Source organism: Lycorma delicatula, chromosome 8 (assembly GCF_047948215.1).
Source record: "Lycorma delicatula isolate Av1 chromosome 8, ASM4794821v1, whole genome shotgun sequence".
Classification (NCBI taxonomy): domain Eukaryota; kingdom Metazoa; phylum Arthropoda; class Insecta; order Hemiptera; family Fulgoridae; genus Lycorma; species Lycorma delicatula.
In genome coordinates, this window is record NC_134462.1 from 94,333,683 (window position 1) to 94,356,910 (window position 23,228).

General features: G+C 29.4%; 1 protein-coding gene across 2 annotated transcripts in view; it reads right to left on the bottom strand.

Moving 5' to 3' along the window:
• The window catches only part of Cpsf5 (cleavage and polyadenylation specificity factor subunit 5), a 60,865-nt gene that overhangs the window by 26,194 nt on the left and 11,443 nt on the right, over positions 1-23,228 (bottom strand). For both annotated transcript variants that reach the window (XM_075373323.1, XM_075373324.1), the window contains exon 4: positions 1,670-1,835. In XM_075373323.1, the coding sequence (XP_075229438.1) occupies positions 1,670-1,835 (166 nt within the window). The remainder of the gene's footprint in view (positions 1-1,669; positions 1,836-23,228) is intronic.

The following is a 23,228-nucleotide window of genomic DNA, read 5'->3' on the forward strand; positions in this document are numbered from 1 at the left end:
AGTATATATGTATGACAGAGTTCATTAGGAAAAAAGAAAAGAAAATGAGTTGTACTTCACACAGAACCCCCCTTTTCCCTGTAACCACAATATACTGCAACCTGGAATTTAACAGTAGTTTTAAAATGTGTAAATTACTACGTAAATAAACTCCTGATAATTTGAAGCTTCATTTTAGAATTTCTTTTAAGATTATTTTCTAGAAAAAAAAATCATAATCCTTCTCTGAATGGAGGTTATTGTTTCTCACACAGGTAAATTATATTTATTGATTTACACTGTTTGTCCCAGTCTTTTTTATGGCTATGATTTATATAAAAGATCTGGGGTACAGTTTTTACTTGTAACTTCATTGATAGTTATGTAATTAATTATACAGGCAGTCTTGGTGAACAGAGTCAGGCAGTGAAAGAGTCATTCACAGAGCTGCATTTTAGCGGGTTTGAAATGCTGGTATACAAAAGTATAATCAGGTAATTAAACATGGGAAGTCACTTTAATCTATTTTATTTTTTTATTTTCTAACGTGTATATTGGAATCTGTTCAACTAGTAAACAAAAAGCAATCCCCACCCACGGCCCAATGAGATTTGATCTACTTTAAAGTTATTTTTTTCTTTAATAAAATATTTTCACACCTTCTTTACCAAAGTAAAAAAATAATACAAAAATTAAATATAAATTAGTTTTGTTTATACTTTACACTAAAAACTGAAATTTGAGAAATTATAAATTTATTTTAAAACTTCTCCAGATAATTAAAAAAAAAAAAAATTATATACAAATTACTGTTAGCCAAGTGTGTTTTATTATTTACTTATTTTTAAGTTTTAACATATGTAAATGAAAAATTATTTATTAATAGAGTTAGATAGTAACGTAGTGAATATCTGTAGGACGTGGATTGTGTTACCTGCAGATATAGGGCAATTACTGTAAACAAAATACAATGATGACCTAATTTAATTTTCTAAAGCAAAATTATAATAAAATGAACAGAAATATGTAAATTACCAACTGGAAAAAATACAGAAATAAAGGTGTGAAATAATAATGAGAAAAAATGAATTACCAATAACAACATATTTTATACTAATATAATTTGTTGCAGGTATTGAAGAATCATTAGTTGTTTACAAATCATGTACATCTATCCTAATGAGAGATTTTAATTTCATGAATAATCTTTTACCAAAATATAACTCTTATCCTACTTATAACTTAAATATTTTATGAAAAGAAAAATAAGGGATATACAAAGGCTCTGTAATAAAAACATCTCACTAGTGAATTTTTATGTAACAAATTACAAAAGAGAGTAAAATAAATTGTCATATTGTAATAGAAATTTCTTCTGTACATATAAAAAATTCCATTTTCAATGAAGATAATTTACAGCTTATAAGAAATAAATTACAAGCTAATTTTTAAGCATTTCTGTTACAGGAACAGTTTCTGGTAATAAAACAAAGAAAAATTTTTAAATGTTTTTTGAATACAAGTTAAAAAATAGGTACTACCTCCTCAAATTAAGTGTATAAAGAATACAATTTTTGTTTCATGCAATTAACATAAATACAGTAATTATCTAATTACATTATAATACATTTATATACAAATAAAATATTGCAATAAAATAAATGTTTATGTAAATCTTCAAGTTCATTACCCTTCTCAGCCAGCTGTACAAGGAACAGCCGTTTATGTTCCTTCGGTTTGGTGATATGTGGAGGAACGTATGGGTACTGTGGCGGCTCAAAGTTAGGGCGCCACCAATTACCGATAGTGTCTTCTACAATCCATTCCTGCTTGACACCGTCTTGTCTACCTAGAGTCTATAACATTTGCACGCAGGCAAATACGAAAAATCTGACAATCAGTTTTTGTTATTGTTGTTTTTTTAAAATTATATACAAAAAAATAATAAAATAAATAATACTAATATTAAAAACATATTATCAATTAAAAATTATAAACATAACAAACAAATTAATATAAATTTAATAACACATTAAATAACAGCATTAAAAGTTAATAAAACAATTATTTAAAACCTTTGCTTCTGCTTAATACTAGATGTGAAAAGTAATCTATACTAAGTAAATTAAGTATATAAATTAATTTATAAAAGAGATAATATGTTATCCGTAACTTACAAATTAAGCATTTTAACACTCTGGAGATAAAAATTTAGCAATGAATTACTGAAAATTTGAAACCGTATATATGTTAAATTTATAATAAAAAAAAAAAAAAAAACATTAAAGAATTAAAAAATTAATTAACTTTGTCAGATGAAAAACGAAAATCAACATATGTAAATTTCTTCACGAAACCTCCTTCCTTTATTGAAAAAAAAATAATCAACACCTTAATGATTTATAATATCTGTGAATTACAATAGTCTGTTAATTTAATTTCTAATCATTAAATATGCATAAATCACAAATGAAGCTCCAAAATGTTAAAACAATATCATGCATTAAAACATATACTATCAGATTATGTATATTACTTATGATATTAATATAATTGGTATGTGATAAATAAATCAAATTTAATAATAATAACAAATATAAATATTTTCAATGGTAGATAGAACAAGTTTTAACTTATATCCTTTATTTTTTCACATAAACCAGTGAGAAATTATTTGTGCTCTGCCTAACACCATCGTTCACTTTCATATGTGGAACAATTTAAATTTAAAGGTGCAACAATTCACAATGGTAATATAAAATAATTGTCACAAGCGCATTAGTACTGATTTTCAACATGGCCAATGATCAAACTGTATACAAATATTGTAACGTTATACTGCAATTTCACTACAAAACCTTAAATATTAAAATATTTAATACATAGTGGTACTAAAATTATAAGAATAACAACATCGAGCATATTTACTACTGAATATGTTAAATAAACATACATGCCATCTTTTTTTATATATATCTATTTATTATACACAATAAAGTAACCTGTACTTAAACAAGTTCATGGGAAAAATTAAATCAAAATACAGTCTGCTAATGAAATTTTATGCATTCACACGCGCTTTTATAATACATGGAATTTTTTTTTGTTGGAAACATTTGAAATAAACTGTACCACCTAAACATTGTAACTTAAAAAAAAAACAATTAACAAATAAAACATAAATCACATTTTAAGCAATTAAAAAAAAGCTACATAAATTGTGTGACTGGCATTAAAGATAACTATTATAATCATGAAATAGAGGAATAGAATACATATGTGGCATTTATTAAATTAATTCTCAGTAGCAACATCTAAAAATCATGTTGAACAAAGTATATTTAAGAATTAAATATATTAAAAATAAAGTACTGCCTAATGAAGAAAAATCTTAAAAATACATATTTTCTAAGTACAAAGCAACTCATTTTATCAATATCAGCAATATAGAATCAAGTAATTAAAAAAAACATAATAAAATTAATAATTTTATGCATTCTGAATTTACTATATGCAGGCAACAAATGAAAGTTACTTAATTTAAAAAAAAAAAACACTGGAAAAATATAAATGAAAAGGAAAAGTAACATACAGTACTAGGTGTGCCTTTACAATAAAATTTATAACAATTAAAGAAAAAGAAAAGAAATACAATCTACCTGTAAAGCCTCGACCGATGCTATCCCAAACTCTCAAGCAAATCTACAAGTGGTGTAGCATTCTTAGATCAAGTTATGACACAGGCAACAGGATAGAGGTGCAACACAGTAAAAAATGGTGGTGCAACAACTAATCATAAAATAACCATTTGTGAGATCCTGAACAAAGTAAAAGATTTTGCTCTAGGGACAAAAAGAACAGTAAATTACCCTGATAGTCTTTTCTCAACAGCCACTACTTTACCATTTCAGTAGCTATTAGGGCTAACCCACTGCACTTCAAACAAATGGGCTCCAGACTGGAAATATCTTAAGAATGGCCCACATATAGTCATCCACTGATCACAGGATCAGTGCATATGCCTTAAGGATGCATGCAATAACCTCTACAGGATCTGGTATTCTAAGTACAGCCTACACAGTTTGAACACACACTCACAAAATCTAAGAATGGTCGAAAGAGATAAAAAATATGGGAAAAGAATAGCTGCTGATACACTGTCTCTGGATGATGGGGAATTGCCACTAGACAAAAACTAAACAAATATCTTGTGATTCCTTTAGAGAATAGACATTTATAGAACATACAATTACTCAAGAATCAAATGTTTTGACCAAAAATGAGAGCAGCACTTTACTGATGAACATTTTGTGTGGTGTGAACAAGTAAGTGGTGGAAAAAAATTCCTTTCCCTCAGAAATCAAACAGCTTCCTTGTGTGGATGACAGTTTGTTGGCAGGTGATCAGCAGAATGAATATTCACTAACCCCTGTGGAATTCAGAATGACACTGACCGATTCACTTTTATTCTTAACACCTCAATCAGCTGCTTACCTTTGAACATTATCACCTGCATTCTGTGACAGCATATGCAGCTCAGTAGCATTCCCAATTACCAAAAGGTCACATAAATGCCAGAGGTATGCATGAAAATCAATCCTCTCTTTTAGGTGAGACTCTATGTTGAAAACAGATCTGATTTTGGGACTCATACATGGCTATGAGCTTGGTGAAACCCTACTCCAGTTTAATCATGATACTAGATGGAAACTTTTCCAATGAGCAACTAACCACAGACAGCTGACCTAGTTCCCAGTCCCCCACTAAATGGAGCAGACTTAGGATTTAAATGGATGCTTTGCCTACAGAAGTGCAAAGCAGAAACCACATCCATCTCTGTAAGGTTGAGTTCAATGATCAGAAAATGCCACGCAGTTGAATGTTCAAAATTCCTGGCCTGCTCTAAGTGATATGAACCATCCTAATTAAATCGTAGGATTTAATATTTTATTAACTTCAATTTTCTTATAAATTGAATACTTAGACACTACAAGCTGCTGAGCCCTTCTTGTGGAACCAGAAACCCTGGATGGGTCTATGAAAGTCTACATTTGGATGAACAATTGTGCAACAGGCTCTCGGTAGGAATCTTCTCCATATCTAAAATTGTATTGAACAAGAAAATGTCTGACAGAACCAGGACTATTCAATCAGACCCTCACAGGTGAAAAGTTAATAACCAAAGTGTGAGTAAATTTACCAAAACTGTAATTTTTTTTAATATAGCTCTATGATTTTGATAAAAAGCAACAAAGAAATTTATATTAAAGTAAGTTTTTATACAATTTTTGTCTTTTATGTAGTTGATAAGCTTAAGACTGATTACCCATAGTCTCATTAAAACAACATAAGCCAGTTAAAATTAGCATGTCCTACAAATAAAAACATTTAAGGAGTTTACATTACCACTTAACATCAGTAAAAAAACTTAAAAAAAAAAACTCCTGAAATAATAATTTTGATGTAAATGAATTTGCCAAGCCACAACTGAATTTTTATTACTTAAAATATATTATTTCAGTCAATTAAAAATAATCATACAATAAATAACAGAAAATTTTAAGGATAAATCAATAACCATACAAAAAAAATACAGTGCAACAATCCTTATGTAGGAAGAATGAAACATAAGAAAACTAGTAACAAAAAAGGATTAAGATTACTCATATTAAAAAAAAAATAATAAATAAATAATATAAAATAAGCATTAAGGATTTTACATTTATAAAAGTTAATACAGTGAAACCTCCGCAAAACAGACCTCTTAAAAATGTTAACTCCTCAAAACTATAGTTTCCAAAGTACTGATTAAATAAATTAATTACTAAATAAGAGTGTTGTGAAATAATAAATGCAGTAGATGACTAATTGTTGTTTGGTACAAGATACGCTTCAACTTCCTAACATAAGCCTAGTCAATAATAAAGTAAGGTAGCAGGGATAGCTTATGTAAACAATCTCTGTGCTGTATCTTGTCAACAAGTTAATAGATTTTTAGAATTTATATATATATATATATATATATAAATTGAGAATAATTTTATTCAGTTCTGTGAACACAGTGATTGGAAGCAGTAATAGTTTTCAATTTGTCAAGAGTGTTTATTGTTGTTCTATTTTTGAACAACAATAAACATTTTGATTCTTCGATATCCGTTTAGTTTGTGTTTTAGATTAAGGGTATTTCTTATCGTTTAAGTGTAACTTTCAAATGAAATATAACTAAATTGAAGACAGAAATAAGTGTTTTATATTTGTGAAATGTGAATGAAAACAATACTCACTACCATTCTGGTAAGTCAAAATTTACACAGTAAACAGTATAAGTATTCTCTAAAAAGAATAACTTATTTCACTTTTATAATTTTTAAAAATTTGTGAATAATGTAGTCTTATGTACAATGTATAAGTTTCCAGAATATTCTGGAATGTATATCGTTGTCATTAATTTTATTTTATATTGTATTCGTATAATTCATGATCCACAGGACCTTACTATAAATTAGCTTTATTTTTAATAAAACTCTGCAAGATGAAAATCTTTAAAAATGGATTTCTTACTCGGCTACATCAGATTACATTTTGGGGAGGCTTTACTGTACTTAAAAAAAATCATTAATTTTCAGTTTGTAGAATTTACACAAATGTATAAACATACATCAAACACTTCAACAGAAGGTGCAAGAAATTTTCTAGAAATTACAATAATCAGCATAAAAATGCTTCTTATCATTACGAATTTAATATACACACGATACATACACACTCACACACAGATACATATATATTATATGTTTATATATTATAACTGATAGTCAAGAGAGAATAAAGCACAATTAACAATGTCTAGGAGTTAGAAAAAACTAAACATATTTTATTACACATGCAATAAACATAAGTTAATATAAATCCATGATTGTCAATAAATTTTGCAACACATCTGTTATCTACAAATATGTGTTACAACAGTACATCATAATAATCAGAATGACAATAAAATAAACAACTTAAGAAAACAAATTTAATAAAAGAGTAACTAAACTTATACTTCAAATCAGATTTAAAAAGAAGAAATATTTATAAAGTATATTCTGGTATGTACACAGTTCTACTTTATTTTGGATTTTTAAAACAAAATTTGTTTCATCCTTTTGGAAATCTGTAATTATTACTGTAATTGCAAGGATTAAAAATAAATAAAAATAAAAAAGAACCCAAAAAATAATTATACATTTTATTTAACACAATCATTTATTATTTAATATTAATAATAAATTTCACCACTTAATAATAAAACAAAATTTACTGACAGAGATCTTACCATCCTTAAACAATCTTTACTTTTATTCTACAGTTTTTAACTTATATTAATAAGAAAGGTAATCTAAGAAACTAAAGACATGTCTTAAATGGCGAGTTCTATTTTATTTCCTGATTAGGTCACTGTTCATTCATTAATACTGATAACCAATAAATCAGACACATGTATTAATTATTAAAAATGCATGTCTAAACAAATAAAAATGTACAAGACTCCAAAAACCTCACTAACCTATAAGTCAGAAACTTTTTAGAACAGAATTTATTTTGGCCCCAAGGAATTTCATATGACAAAAAGTGAGAATGATTTATTAGCATATAGTGATAAACAAACTGTAGTGAGAAGATCGGCTCTTATAAGATATGCATGCAAAAGCATTGTGCCAGTGGTGATCATTAAATAAATGGAAAATAGTCACTTCATTTTGAGAAGCACACAGATTAAAAATTTTACACCCATCTGCAGAAACTGGCATGGAAACACATGAAATATTGCAGTAGGCATAGATGTAGAAGAAGCTCTTCTGCAATCTACTGTATTTCTGTGGTTCAATATTTTCTGGAGGACTGTGTTTGGTCTTCAGGCAGGGTGATTCAAGCACTCCAACAACAAGATTATGATTAACACAACTGCTACCATTATAAGGGAAGACGGCTGAAAAGTGGATGGACTGGTAAACATGTTACACATATCCCATAATACATTCATCATTCTACCTGATCGCTTGAACATGAAACATGTCTGTGCAAAATGGGTACAAAGATTGCTAATATAAACACAAGTATGACACAAACTTCAACTTTGTAGTAGAACAGGTTCGCAACATTCAATCTTTACTGGTAATGAGAGTTGGCATCATCACTATGATTCTGACAGTAACCAGGCGAATACAGTGAGGAAGTACCCTTCATTTCAGACATCAACGCTATTTGGTTGACAGAAAAGATAATTTTCTTCTTTGACTAACATGGCATGGCTTACCCACATGAAGTGTCCCTTACACAAAACAGTTGCTGAGCATCGTTACATGAAAATTTTGAAGACTCTGACTGAATACTTCTGATGAAAATGTCCAGCAGAGCTACATTAATTTCCTGATGGTAACTACATCACAACTACAAGGCTCTCATACTGCTAACATTGTTGTCCAAAAGTATTGGACAACAATGGCCTGCAAAACATAAAAAATGTGCTGCATTCTACATACAGCCTGGGGTTTGGTCTGTCTAACTTTTCTGTTCCTTTAGCTGAAATCAAAGCTGTAAAGGAACCATTTTGACTCTTCAATGTTCATTGTGAAGTCGATGTGAAAAACCATCTTTCATCATGGGGGAGCAGCTTGAAAAACACTGCATCAATTTATTCTCATTCTTTTCAACAAGCTCTTTTAAATACATTTTAACTGAAAATCTTCCTAGTGCAAAAACAGATTTTTACTTACATTCCATTAAATGTAAATATTTACACACAAATGTAAATATTTTAAAAAAGGATCATGATACCTCCTTGATTTACCTAATAGTATTTAAGCTATTTTATGTTCATTATGCAGCAACTGGATAAAACATAAGGAACAGTACCAAACTGGTACACATATAACTCTTCTGCAGATCATACAAATGATATTCTGGCTAAATAAATTCAGAACTCCTCAGAATGAGCCTTAATAAAAGTTATCAATAATTCAAATAACATAATTTAACATTATTGAACATATAATATATTATTAGCTATGTATCTGAATTCAATTCAATATTCTCCTTCTTCTTCTTGCAAAAAGATTTACTCTGAATATTGCTTCTGAAGAAAAGAAAAATTTAATTTTAATTTAAAACAGTACAGATCAACTTGGATTGTACATTATCTATGGTGTTTTAAAGAAATTTAGCTAATTAAAAAAAAAATTAAATTGTAATAATTTTACAACTGGCATTTGTTTACTTAATAAATAATCTACTACTACTCCTGTATGGTGGCGCTATGAATCCCACCATACAGGGCATTAACCCTTGGCACATACCCACACTAAAGTACGATACCTCACAGACTCAAGTTAGTTATCACATACAGTGAGGCTCATATTCATTGTTTGACTGAATTTGAGAGGGAAATGTAGTAGAGGAGTAAAATCTAATCAATTCACTTATGATTCTACCTTCTTCATTATCTGGGTTAGTGGAGATTTACTGTGTTTCACTAACATTGAATGACATAGATGCAGTAAGTATTTTATTATAACAAGGTTATTAAAAAACAAAAATTAATAGAAGCCTATAATAGAAATAAAAAGATAACCAGTATCATTTTCAGCTGTTTTAATTGAAATTTGCACCTAAACTAATCTTGTATGAACGTGTAGCCTTGACAGGTTACAGAAACTGAAGAAAATCTTTCTCCTACATGCAATGTAAAAGTAAAAAATCCGAATGAAAATAATCTACCACTTTATTAATTTGCTGATAACCTTCTATTCAAGATATGTATTTCTGTTCCTTCAGGGATTTGAACAGTAGCAATAAAAACTAGTACTTTTTATAATTAATAAGTTCATGCAAGTATGAAAATGTATAACACTAGATTGAATGACTATCAACAACCTACTTATGCTAATGGCAACCAAGCCACATTTCATCCTTTCAATAACAAGAATCTACCTAAACTTTAAAGATATTATTTGAGGGAATCACATTCTTCTGATGCAAAAGAAGGACAAGATAATATGGGTAGAAAACTGGTAATTAAGCCCTTTCAAATCGAGAACAATACAAGTGAGAGTTGTCCATAAAGTAACGAACATTTGACCTTGGCACATACCTCCAGTTTGCCAACCATTTGTTGGTGTATCATTAAACTCCACAAGCTTAGTGTGAGTTAAATGCAACGTTGTATGGAAGTTTATACATTTTCTTATATGCTTTCAAAATACGTGACAAAATAGAAAATCTCGCTAAATGTGATTTGGTTTTTGGATGCAAAAATCTTTCGGCCCATTGAAATTTACAAACAAATGAAGGAAGTTTATGATTATAGTGTGATGAATGAAACATCGGTTAGGAAATTTTGCATTAAGTTTAAAGGGAAAGAAGAAATATGTCCAATGGAAAAATTCTGGTTGACCAAGCCTCATCACTGAAGAAAAATGTTTTGGCTTCGATGTTTTTCAGCATTCACCACACAGCTCTAACTTGGCCCCTAGTGTCTATCACTTATTCCCTTACTTGAAAGCGTTTTTAGGAGGCAGGCAACTTTCATTATGATGATGAGCTGAGAGAAGTTGTCAATGAATGGTTGATGAATTTGGCAACACAGACATTTACAATGAAAATAGAAAAAATGTTACCATGTTTTGAAAACTGTTTGAATCTGTGTGGTGAATATGTTGAAAATGTGCTTTAAGGGTTTCTATACATATAAAATAAAAACTGTTTAATTCTTATCTTACCTATATCGAAATGTTTGTTGCTTCCTGAATGACCCTTGTATTACTGACTATTGCAGCTATTAAAACTTGCATCTATGGGGCCAAATGCTATATGAGGTAATAATTTCTACGGTGAATTCTACAGTAGCGCTGCAGTCCAATAAACAATTCATGATAACAGTGACAAAAGCTGTCAGGGGACCAGCATCAATGATAACAACATTCAGGCCATTCAGACCTTGTAGATGGTGACAGCCGCTAAAATTGCATTAGAGGTGGGCACAAGTATTATGTATTCAATGTGGTCAGTCACTTTTTGATACAGCAAAGTGCCGGTGAAGTGATTCCATGTGTTCTAACTGAGGCACAGGAAAATGTCCAGAAAGACGTTAAGTCGTGGCTTCTGAATTGCTTTAAGAAGAGCATTTTTGAACTGTATTGTGACCTGCAACAAAATGTAGGTCTTCTGGGGTACACCCCAGAGAGCAAGATATGTATGGTGTAGAGGGGAGGAGGCACCAATCAAGACCAAGAAACGCTTGTCAGCTGGAAAGTTCTGGCAACTGTGTTTTGTGACTCAAAAGAAGTGCTGCTGATTGTTTCTTGCATGAAAGAAGGTACCAGTTGTTGGATGACATCAGGGCTGGTTATTGCAAAAAATGACACCAGAACCTAATTCACAATGTCCTCCTTCTCCAGAACAATGCATGGCCACATACAGCAGCACCGGCTCACAATACACTTGCTAAAATTCAATGGATGCCTCTATTAATACCCACCACACAGTCCAGACTTGTCACCACATGATTTCCAAATTTGGTTTGCTGAAAGAAGCTTTAGGAGGAGAAAGATTCAAAGACACTACAGCAGTTGAACATTATGTATGCAATTGATTGTTGAGGCAGCCATTTTTTTTTTCTTTAATGAGGGGATCAGGAAGCTATCTGATTTCTTCATCATTTTCTATCCGGTGGAAAAAAATCTATTTCTGTTGAAGGAAATTATGTAGAAAGATAAAGTAATTTATTTGTAATTTTATCTAAAATCAATAAAGCTATGTAAACAAATTCCGGATTATATTTGAATGATCCTCATATTAATTAGTGTCATCAGAAAACCAGAAAGACTCATCAACCATTAATCAACATAATATGTTTGTTAAAGAAATTATATTCAATCATTGTACAAGAGTTACCTAAAGTAAGGCCCAGCTGCATATAATTTTGGTGTTTTTAAACTGATTTATAAGTTCATATATTTATATTGCACATTACCTTGATCTGTATGCATTCATAATGTTTATTTTATGAACTGAAATAATATTTTCTAATTACTAGCTATAATTAAAGAGTTTACTAATAAACATGTCATTTCTCCCAAAAAGGAACAATGACTTTATGTTCAACAAATGGTGGATTATATTGTCGTTTATCAATAATATTTAATCCACTCTTTTATAAATATTTTTATATATGTGGCAATTTGACAATATAAATTTTTTACTTTTAACAGCTAATAAGTCAGGTAAACTAGTTTATATTCTTCTAATACAATAAATAAAATTTCTTCTGTTGAATGAAAATTAATTATAATAAGAATACTATTATGTTAAAAAAAATACTCTAATTAGATTACGTTAATCTATCTCTAGTCTATCAAATTATAAGAAAAACCTTCTTTTAAACATTTTAAGGAAAAAAATAAATACAAGATTTTCCTCTGTGTAAAATAAAATATACCATCCTAAATCAGATGATTTAAAAAGGTAATTTTACTTAACTTTGATTAATATTTTCATGTATATTAAGTAATATTTTAATATCTTTGAACAAATTACAGAAACAATATTTATTTTAACCTTCTAGTTTTATTTATCCTACTAGTGGAAATGAGAAAATACTTTTTATTAGTGCCTTAGATAAATAAATTTAATTAAATATAATAGAGGCATTTCAAATAGTGTTTGTAACTCTTGGAGAGTACTGCATTTACATAGTATGTAGAACTAACCGCAATGGTCTTCTTTCTTTTTATACACTACTGTTATTCACTTTTCAAATCCCAAAACTCAAATACAATTTTAATACTTACATAAAAATTTAAATAATTATGCAATTATCCTTTTATCATAGCATCAATTATACTGCCCTTTCTTTCTTTTTCCTGTTTAGCCTCCGGTAACTACCGTTTAGATAATTCTTCAGAGGATGAATGAGGATGATATGTATGAATGTAAATGAAGTGTAGTCTTGTACATTGTCAGTTCGACCATTCCTGAGATGTGTGGTTAATTGAAACCAAACCACCAAAGAACACCGGTATCCACGATCTAGTATTCAAATCCATGTAAAAATATCTGGCTTTACTAGGACTTGAACACTGTAACTCTAGACTTCCAAATCTGCTGATTTGGGAAGACGCGTTAACCACTAGACCAACCCGGTCTGCCCATTTTCACTGAACAATACATTTTTTAGCATCCAAAATTAGAAGTGGAAAACACTCTTTTGTTGAATGGTAATTAAGGGAATAGTAATTCAGACAAAAATATTATTCATTACCATAATATCAACTTAGATATTAGTAAAAACTACTTGAAAACAAAAAACCTTAAGTTGGGTAAAAATTATTCAAACAATTTATAGTAAAAAGTTTAATTAAATTCAGATGTAAGTTTAATTAAAGAAGTAAAGATGTTTAATTTTAGAAGTAAAGATGTAGTTTGTAAGCTTGTTTCAACCTATTATATGTGAATAAACCTAGCATATTTGCACAGCTTTAAAGGTAAGGCAATATACAACTGTATAATTACACTGGAACAATTGCAAGCTTGTAGTTGATAAGTAAATAAAAAATTGTATGAGGCAAACTGGACCTTGCTTTCTTGTACACAGCATATAAATAATAAAAATACAGTAAAGCAAGAATGAATCATAATGAAACATCATCAGAACAGAAAATCATTTCATACTACACTTGCAAGTTTTTGATGCAAACCAGTTAAAATTTTATTTTTTTACTTTTTTTAAATAAAAATAATTAAATAAATTAATAACATTTTTTCTAAAACAAATATAAAGCAAACAAGAACAAGGACGAACTAGGTAAGAATCCAATAAAACAGAAAATAGACTTAAAAGCGTAACTAACAAAAAAACAATACAATTTAATAATAATAAAAAAAAACCAACAACAAAAAATAATCATTATAATGTAATTGAAAAAAAAAAAAAATTACACAGAAATGAATAAGACTATGTTTATATATAATATTATGGTTTGCCTTTGTACAATGAATATTTTAATCATTTTCATTACACTATATCCCATAATAAAATATTAAAGTATAAAAAATAATCAAACAAAACACTAAGGCTTAATGAATGGGTAATAATAATTTAAGTTAAAATTTACAAATTATGGAACCAAGCAAGATAACCCAAAGAACAGTAAAAAAATTGACAAGACTTTTAATTATTTAGAAATTATTAGTTGTTCATAAACCTCTTTAAAACGTAACTATAAATAAATGTTTATTTAAAGTAATCTAAAACTTAAAAATCAAGCCTTAAGTTTATGATAAATAAGGAAAAAAGTAAAAACTAGGAGCTTGAAATTGGTCCAAATTCAATAAAAATCTGAATTAAAAGATTTTCTTTAATAAAATTTTAGACTAAAACAAAAGTTTTTGTGTTTATTACACAACCAAAGAAATTAAGAGAGTATATATATATATATATATATATATCTTTTCTTTTGGAAAAACTCATATTAATTAATACAAAATAACGATTATGCTAAAAGTTTTATACAAACTAAATTCAAAAATGCTTACACAATAATTTTATATTAAAATTAATATATTTTTTTATTTAACAGACTGAACAAACATTTATTTCCTTTCACAGAAGCCAAATCCATATCAATAAGTGATTTAAGATACAGTTATTGATCAATGCAATTCATACACACCCACTTTCTACTATGCCAACAATAGTTGTTTTTCATTACAGATTTATTTTTTAGCAATTTTATTCGTTTAATATCAAAGTTGTACATTACTCAAGCATATTATTAGGGTAAAAAATTAACGGTGGAACAAATTTAAACAACTTCATAACTACAAAAATTTTGTTGCATGCCAAGTTCCAGAATCATTTATCAGACAAAACTTCCATTCTGTATCCTTATATGTACCCCTAAAGAAGCTTGGTAAAAAAAAAAATTCCTCTTTCATGTTTATAATTTACTTAAGTTCCAGCATTATTAACACCTTTTTCCATAGAGAAATATAAGACCAATAGATCTATATTATTTTTCAGTCAACAGTAAATTACTAAATATAACTGTTATTACACTTGACTGTTGAATAAAAGTTATCATAATAAAGGAACTGAAAAAATATAAAATATATTTTTTAAACAGACACATTTTTGGGTCCCATAAGATTGTTAACTGCAGCTACCTTTAACAAACTGGTTGTACTATAACACGTCAAACATCTCAGGAGTAACACCTTGAAAACTGAAGGATATAAAGTTATAGAGATAAAATTCCAACAAAAAAATACATTCCCATAAGTAATTTCCCATTTTCAAACTTTTTCAGTATTTCATGGCATCATGAAACACTGAAATTAAACAATTCTGAACACAGTTTCATTGCATGCTGGTTGTTTTTATTAATTAAATTAATATGCATTTAAAGTAATTATTTTTATGTTTAACAAAATTGCACAACTTTATAATTCAAAAATTAGTCTATAATTAGTTCCATAATGTGGGTTTAATTTATCTGATATCTACATAATTTACATATAAAAAATTGTTTAAATTATTAAACATGTTAATGATTAAATTACTAACATAACTGTTGTACAGATTATTTAACATAGACAGCAGCTTGTATTAATAAAAAATTTAACTACAATAAAGAATCGCAGATCAATGGTAAAACAAAAAAAAAAAAGCACCGAATTACATAAAATAAAAATACACAACAAATTTAGACTCTAAAAAAAATTATACAACCATGAAAATCAGATTTTTCTAACATCATAATCAGCTTATCAGCTGATTATTTGTCATAAGGATAGAATTTGACTGTTCAAGTTTCAGTAAAGTTCCTAATTATGAATTACACTTTTTTCAGCCAACTTAGAACACTATCATTGACAAATACAATATGGTGGAAACAGATATTATTTATGTTTCTGTAGTTTTATTGCATCAAAACAAAATGTTTTTTTTAATCTAAGAATAAATATACTTTATATAATTATATATGTAGAAAACTATCCTCAAAGGTATAGCATGACATATTATGCTTTTTTATTGATGCACTGAAAAATGAGTGTACAAATTAGTATGTTTCTAGGGAAAAAAATCACAAGATACAAATAAAAATACTATTGAAATTTCATTATTTGTTCTAAAACCTATGGTTTAACTTTTGTTTATCACCCTTGATTTTTACTAGATTTAACATGGACACAGGTAAAAATTTGAAATATTATATACTTGTTATCAAAATATTTGTTAACCTGGTCAATTTTCATCAAGATCAAATTACTTTTCTATCTTTCAAAATGATTTTTTTTTTAACACGTGTGTCTGTGTGTTGTAATGATTATTTGATGGCATCATATGAATGCTTATAAAAATCATAAATGTATGAGATATGTATTTCAAAAATAAATTAACATCCTGTAAGGCTTTTGTAGTACTGAAGCCAATAAAAAATTACAATTAAAAACTCTCAGCTTGCTGTCAAAGAAGTCTTTTATTTGTTTGGGATTAATTCACCATACAAGCTTGAAGGTTGTGCATGGAATAAGAAAATTAAATTTTGTAGCATATTAAAAATGCTATGCCTCACTGGGATTCAAACCCGGGATCTCCAGATGAAAGGCCAAAATGCAACTATTCCACTAGATGGACATATAGTCCACGTAATGTACTAGTTCAATGTGCAGATTTTTGTGACTTTCTTAGAACATATTTAAACATTTTTTGTTGTAAATTTAAAGAAATTTGGAATAAAATCTATTCACTTCAACCAATGTAGTAGAAATTATTTTTTAAATTATTAATAAAGATTTATTAGTATTAACACTAATAGATAAATCATTTTTGCCAAATATTCATTTCTTTTTAGTTTTTAAAAAAATATTATTAAATTATTTAGGAAAGCTGACTATCTTTTAGAGAAGGTCAAACAGATTGAAAACAATACAATTGTTAACAGCAATAACAATGTTTCTGTTTGAGAAAGAATTTATGAGAATTAAAAATAAAAACTATTTAGTAAATAACCACGAAACAACATTTTACTGAAATTAATTAACAGAAGTAAAAACCCAAAATTAATTCTATTTACTTACTGTAATAATTTACTGTACTTTTCCAAAGATTCATAGTGATTGTATCCATAAAACAAACAGCTTGTGAATAAAATGATATATCATCCACGACAATGTAAAAATAAAAAAAAATTGAGTTCTGTACTGCATTATTCTGGAAAGCTTCAATTTATTAATAGAAAGCCTTACGTTTCTATTTACATATAGGTAAACTATGAATAAAAAAATACCCTGTTTGTCACATGTTTTCATGGTAATAGTAATGCAATTTCAATATTCTGTAAGTTTTTAATGGTTATAAAAAAATTACTGGTAACCATACAATATTTAAGAATAGTTTCATTTGTCATTAAGTATTTAAAAACAAAATTATCCGATATTTAAAAAAAAAGAATGTTTTTTGCACTGAAATGTTTTTCTAACACTACACACAATAAATTTTCATAATCTCAATTAACAAATAGATGAAAACAACAGCTGTGAAAGGGAGAATTCCTATTAAAATGAGTGAGAAACTTTTCCTTACGTTAAAAAAGAATATATTCAGGCCTGACAAGAAAATGGGAAGCCAGGGTTATATCCCTGGGGCCTGGCCTGACACATTTTTTTTATAAATACACTTTTTTTATTGAACGATACGGATTGTTCTCCAAAACTTATTTACATTAGAGAATAATTTCATACAGTTTGCTTGAAATATAGGTTTACAAAAATAGATTTATCTTGAGATGATTATAGCAAAATCTCTAAGTTGTTAGTTGGTTTAGGATTAGTCGCCATGACTGATGGTAGCGCATTGCTCATGGGGTGTTCCGTTGCCCTAGAGCAACACTACACTGTTGCTTACTGCTAACTATTGTACACCGCGAATTTAGCTACAATACAAATGTTACCACCACACTTATTAGAAATTCAATCATAAGCGAAGAGTATGAAATCTCAAACTTTTTATAACGACAGTTTATTCTAAAAGGAAAATTATTCAATAACAGGAATTTAACAATGAAATACTCAATTAATGCAAGTTCAATTTTTTTTGCAATCTTTAAGGATGAACTATTTAGAACTTGTTCATGTTTTTTTGAGACATTCAGTGAATGAAATAGGCCTAAGTAAACGTGGTGTTTTGCAAACTGGATAAGATGGTATGTAAAGTTTATAAATAATTAGTTAACTTGCTATTAACTAAACTTGGGGAAAAGTGTACTGCACTTTTAATTACAAAGTCTCATAAAACTTTGCAGCTGAAAATGCATTATGTTCATAAGTCAGGAGCTAAAGAGGAAAAAAAAGAGGGGAAAAAAGAGAAAATGCAGACAAAAAGGGACTGATTACTTTTGAAAGTATGAGGGTTTTAAAAAAAAAACAAAAAACAAACTGTGTAATCTCAATAGAACAAGAAACCTGTTAGTATTCAAAACACTGACGACAATGTTAATCCTAATTCAACAATTGGAAACGCACAGCCAGATCAGACTCCACTGCAGTCAAACATTCAAAATAAATCAGGAGCTAATGGCTCTATGTTTAAAAATAGTGAAACCTTAATTAGACATAACACTGGAGAGGTAGTTTTAATAGGTATTATTAAACCAACGAAATAGTACTTTTCTGGTAATTTTTGAGTAATTATAATCTACTCCTAAAGAATCATCTGTTAAAAGACATGTTCCAGGCAGCTCACAGCCAACTTCAAGTACATTATCTGTATAAAGATAGTCAAAATGAGTTTATTCAATGTTCATCTGACCATATCACACAAGCTATTTTAAAATAGAAAATGCTAAATATTATTCAATCATTGTAAATGCAACACCAGACTTGTCACATGAAGAACAGGTAGTTTTTATACAGGTGATGTAAAGAAACGGGAAATTTTGAAAGTTGTGTTGGTAGCCGTGGGCGATTAGTACCACTTGATAAGTGGTGCCAGCCTCTCTAACCTAACCTGCCATTTAGTTGTCATGGATCCTTGGAGTGGTGCGCAACGTGCATTTGCTATCAAAGCGTTTTACAAAAACAATGACAGTGTGGAGGGAGCGCGTAGTGAATTTCGCCGTCATTTTAATCTGGAACGGCACGACCGTGTTCCATCAGCACATGCAATTAAAACATGGATATCTAATTTTGAGGAAACTGGTTTGGCAATGAAAAAGAAACCTCCAGGCCGTAAGCGAACCGTCCGTACACCACAGAATGTTCAAGCTTTACAAGATGCTGTCACACGAAGTCCACATCGGTCAATCCGTCATCTCTCAGCATCTTTACAATTGCATAGTTCAAGTGTTCGAAGAATGTTAGTGAAGGACTTGCAATTCCATCCATACAAGTTGCAGATCGTCCAGGAACTGAAACCGAACGATGCAGTTGTGCAAACACAATTCTGTAATGTAATGCTTCAGAAGATAAATGATAACGAAGAATTTGTTCACAACTGTGGATGTCAGACGAAGCGCATTTCCACCTCAGTGGATTTGTTAACAAGCAAAATTTCAGATACTGGGCACAAGAAAATCCTACCGCAGCTACACCAGCGTCCGTTGCACAGCCAGAAAGTGACCGTGTGGTGTGCTATGTCATCTTAGTGTTATAGGCCCTTATTTTTTTGAGTATGACAACAGTCTTGCGATTACAGTGACGTCGGCTCGTTACGTAGTCCTGCTTGAAACCTTTGTTGTGGAACAACAAAAGAGATTTCCACCAATTCTTAACACAGTCTGGTTTCAACAAGACAGAGCAACGTCACATACTGCACGAATATCGATGGCAGCTGTACGCTGATTGTTTGGACGTGTCATTTCACGAAATGGTGACATTAGATGGTCTCCCAGATCGCCTGGTCTCTCAGCTTGCGATTACTTTTTGTGGGGTCACCTTAAAAGCAAAGTGTTCCACAATAGACCTGCTACAACGGAAGAACTGAAGGCAAAGATCCGAGAAGCAATTGCGGAAATTTCAGTTGAGATGTTACGTCAAACCATGAACAATTTAACGAAGAGACTTCGTGAGTGTTTACGTAGAAGAGGAGGTGTCACCTGCAAGATGTCATCTTTAAAAAATAAACTAAAATGTATGTATCCTAAAATGGCAACATTTGTACAATTACATGAAATAAAATTCATTTTCTAAAAAAATTTTTCATTAACGTTATTTAATTTTTTAAATTTCCCATTTCTTTGAATCAGCCTGTATTATGATACCTCAGTTTATCGAGAAAGTATCAAAGCAGTTTCTTTGAAATTTAAGAACAATTTCTTGCCTTTGTTGAATGCAGCAAAACAACTGGAGAGGCAATAGCAAAACTGATTTAACACAATCTGGCCAAACATCACATTCCATTAAGTAACTGCTGTGGTCAAGGCTATGACAATGGAAGTAATATGAATCGACAGTATAAAGGGGCACAACGCTGGAAGGACAAATCTTCTACTCTTTTTTCACCTTGTGCTTGCCACATTTTGAATCTGTGTGGTCTAAAGACTGTGGAATGTTATCTCTTCAGGCAAATGGTTTTTTTAGAAATCTCCAAAAATTATATTTGGTTTCAACCCTCAGAAATGGAAAATCTTGCAAAAACACAAAACTCACTCCATAGCATGTCTGATACAGGATGGTCTCCTGAATTGAATGTCTCAAGCCATTTTCTACACACCTATCTGGTATCAAAGAGCGATCAGTGAAGTGCAGAATTTCAAGTTAATTGTTGAGACATCAAGTGATCTGAAAAGACTTGCAAAATATAGACTATTTTGAGTGTGCGGTTATGGTGTCAGTTTGATATAAAGTTTTAACCACAATTGATTACAGAAATAAAATTTTATAAGCAATGAAAGCACCAATCAATATAGAAGTGAACAACTTGGCTTAAATAAATCTGCAACATTTAAAGAAGTGATTGGAAATTTTTTTTGCAAGAGTGCAAGCTGGTTAGTGCCAAGATCAACATAGCAACCTTTCCTGAAAAACAATCCAATGGGTCAACTGAAGTAAATGATTTCAGTCCTGAAGAAGTTTCAAATGGAGAATTTTTTTTTTGCTAGTGTGTGATTGCAAATATAACAAGACGTTACACAGCTATACGAAATATTGATGAATGTTCCAATTTTTATGGAAATTTCCAACATTCTCAAAAGAACTGATGAAAGAACAAACAAATTAATAAACACTTATAACAGTGATGTATCCAAAGACATGATAAATGAAGTTATCCACATGAACGTGATTCAGCCTGCTAACTTTGAAAATGACCCTTCCCCTATAACACATTGGAAAAACAGAAAATCAGTAGCATTTTTTCAAATGCATGTATTGTTCTCCGATTGTTTTCACATTGTCTGTACAGTTAGCTAAAGCAGAAACACACTTGCAAGAGTGAAGAACTTCCACTCACAATGGCTAAAGATCGATTATAGTTTGGGGACTCTTGACATGCAACCTTTTCTAGTGAGACAACTTAACTTCAATGAAATTATTGGCACGTTTGCCAAGAAAAAGGCAAGAAAATCAATCAAGTTAAAAATATTGTTGTAATGTGAAAATTAATTTAATTAAAATTTGATTTTTTATGAAGTTATTTGTGTTTGTTATTTTCTTTTTAACCATTTATCAAAATTAAAGTCTACATTAAAATATTAAGAAGGTTTAAATTACAATTACAAAATACACCTACACTAGTTGGAGATAGGACCCACAATGATACGTCCCCAGGGCCTGGGATTTCTTCCCATGACCCTGAGTATAGAAAAACTAAAATGGAATATAACACTGACATTGTAGTTATCTACAAAAATGTTTTTCACTGGATCAGTGTTTTGCAATTTAGCACTGCAAAGAGAGACTGCCAGCAGTTTTACAGAAAATATTTTCCTTCAGATCGGTTTTTGTACACCATTATTAATTAATATTATGAAACTATCTAAGTACTACAATAGTATTATTAAAACACACTTCAGTAAAAAAAAAAAAAAATCCAAATTTGGAATGTAGCCACAATGAGACAAGCTGAAGAAATTTTCACAACTTAAACAACAGTTAAAACTGTTAAAAACACTAATTTTCAATCTATGATGAACAAATTTATTAATATACATTCTATATATTTAATTAACAGTCTATTAATGAAGTTATGAAACATTAAATTTGCTCCATTGCAAAGTCAGACAAAAATAGAGACACTTCCTATGCATATTTTCCGATTTATGTTGGGCATTTTCTACGAACCTTTTTTCTTAAAATAAATTGAAACCCTTAAGGGTAATACAGACAATAATGTTTATAAAGATATAAGACTCAATTTTTTCATTAAGTGGTCCATAACGCTTTGAATACAAGCTTTTCTTGCAGGACACACTATAATTATCAATATTCAGCTTAGTTGTCTATAGCTAAGGAATATTTAAAACAATTTTCTAAGCATTTGCCACCACTGGTATTAATACAATTGTATAAATTAAAGTTCGACTTACCAACAATCTTAAAATATATTTCCAAGTACTTTCAGAGTTGCTACTCCATCATCAGGGATTTCTTATAAGATGTTAATTCAAAATTCATACGTCATACGTATAATTATATTTCAATTAATTGTTATGTTCATAATAGTCTGTCATCAAGAAATAAAAAATAATTTATACATCAATAAGACTGTAATGTCATGTCTGTTAAGATGTTGAATATGAATATAACAATTTTAATTTAAATATAATTATACATATGAATTTTGAATTAACATCTGAAGAAATGCCTGATGATGGAGTAGCAACTCCAAAAGTACTTGGAAATGTATTTTAAAATTATTGGTTAAGTGGAACTTTAATTTATACAATAATATTTTAAATAATTATAAAACTAAATTATCTGACAAATAATTACTTAAAAATGCAATTTAAAGAGAACATGAGAAGGAATTACACAATGTTCACTGTCCCAGCAGCACCTGCCAACATAATAATTTGAAGTTTGTATTCAATCTCCAATAATTAATGAGGTGGTTACTCTAAAAATGAAAACTGCTTCGACAAAATAGTGAAATACAAACCCTAAAATAAATAAGGATACGGTTACAAAAATCTGTATCTTTACAGGTCATATGTAAAGTCTAATGTAAATAATCTGTATTCTTCAAAACTGCACATATGAATTAAGTG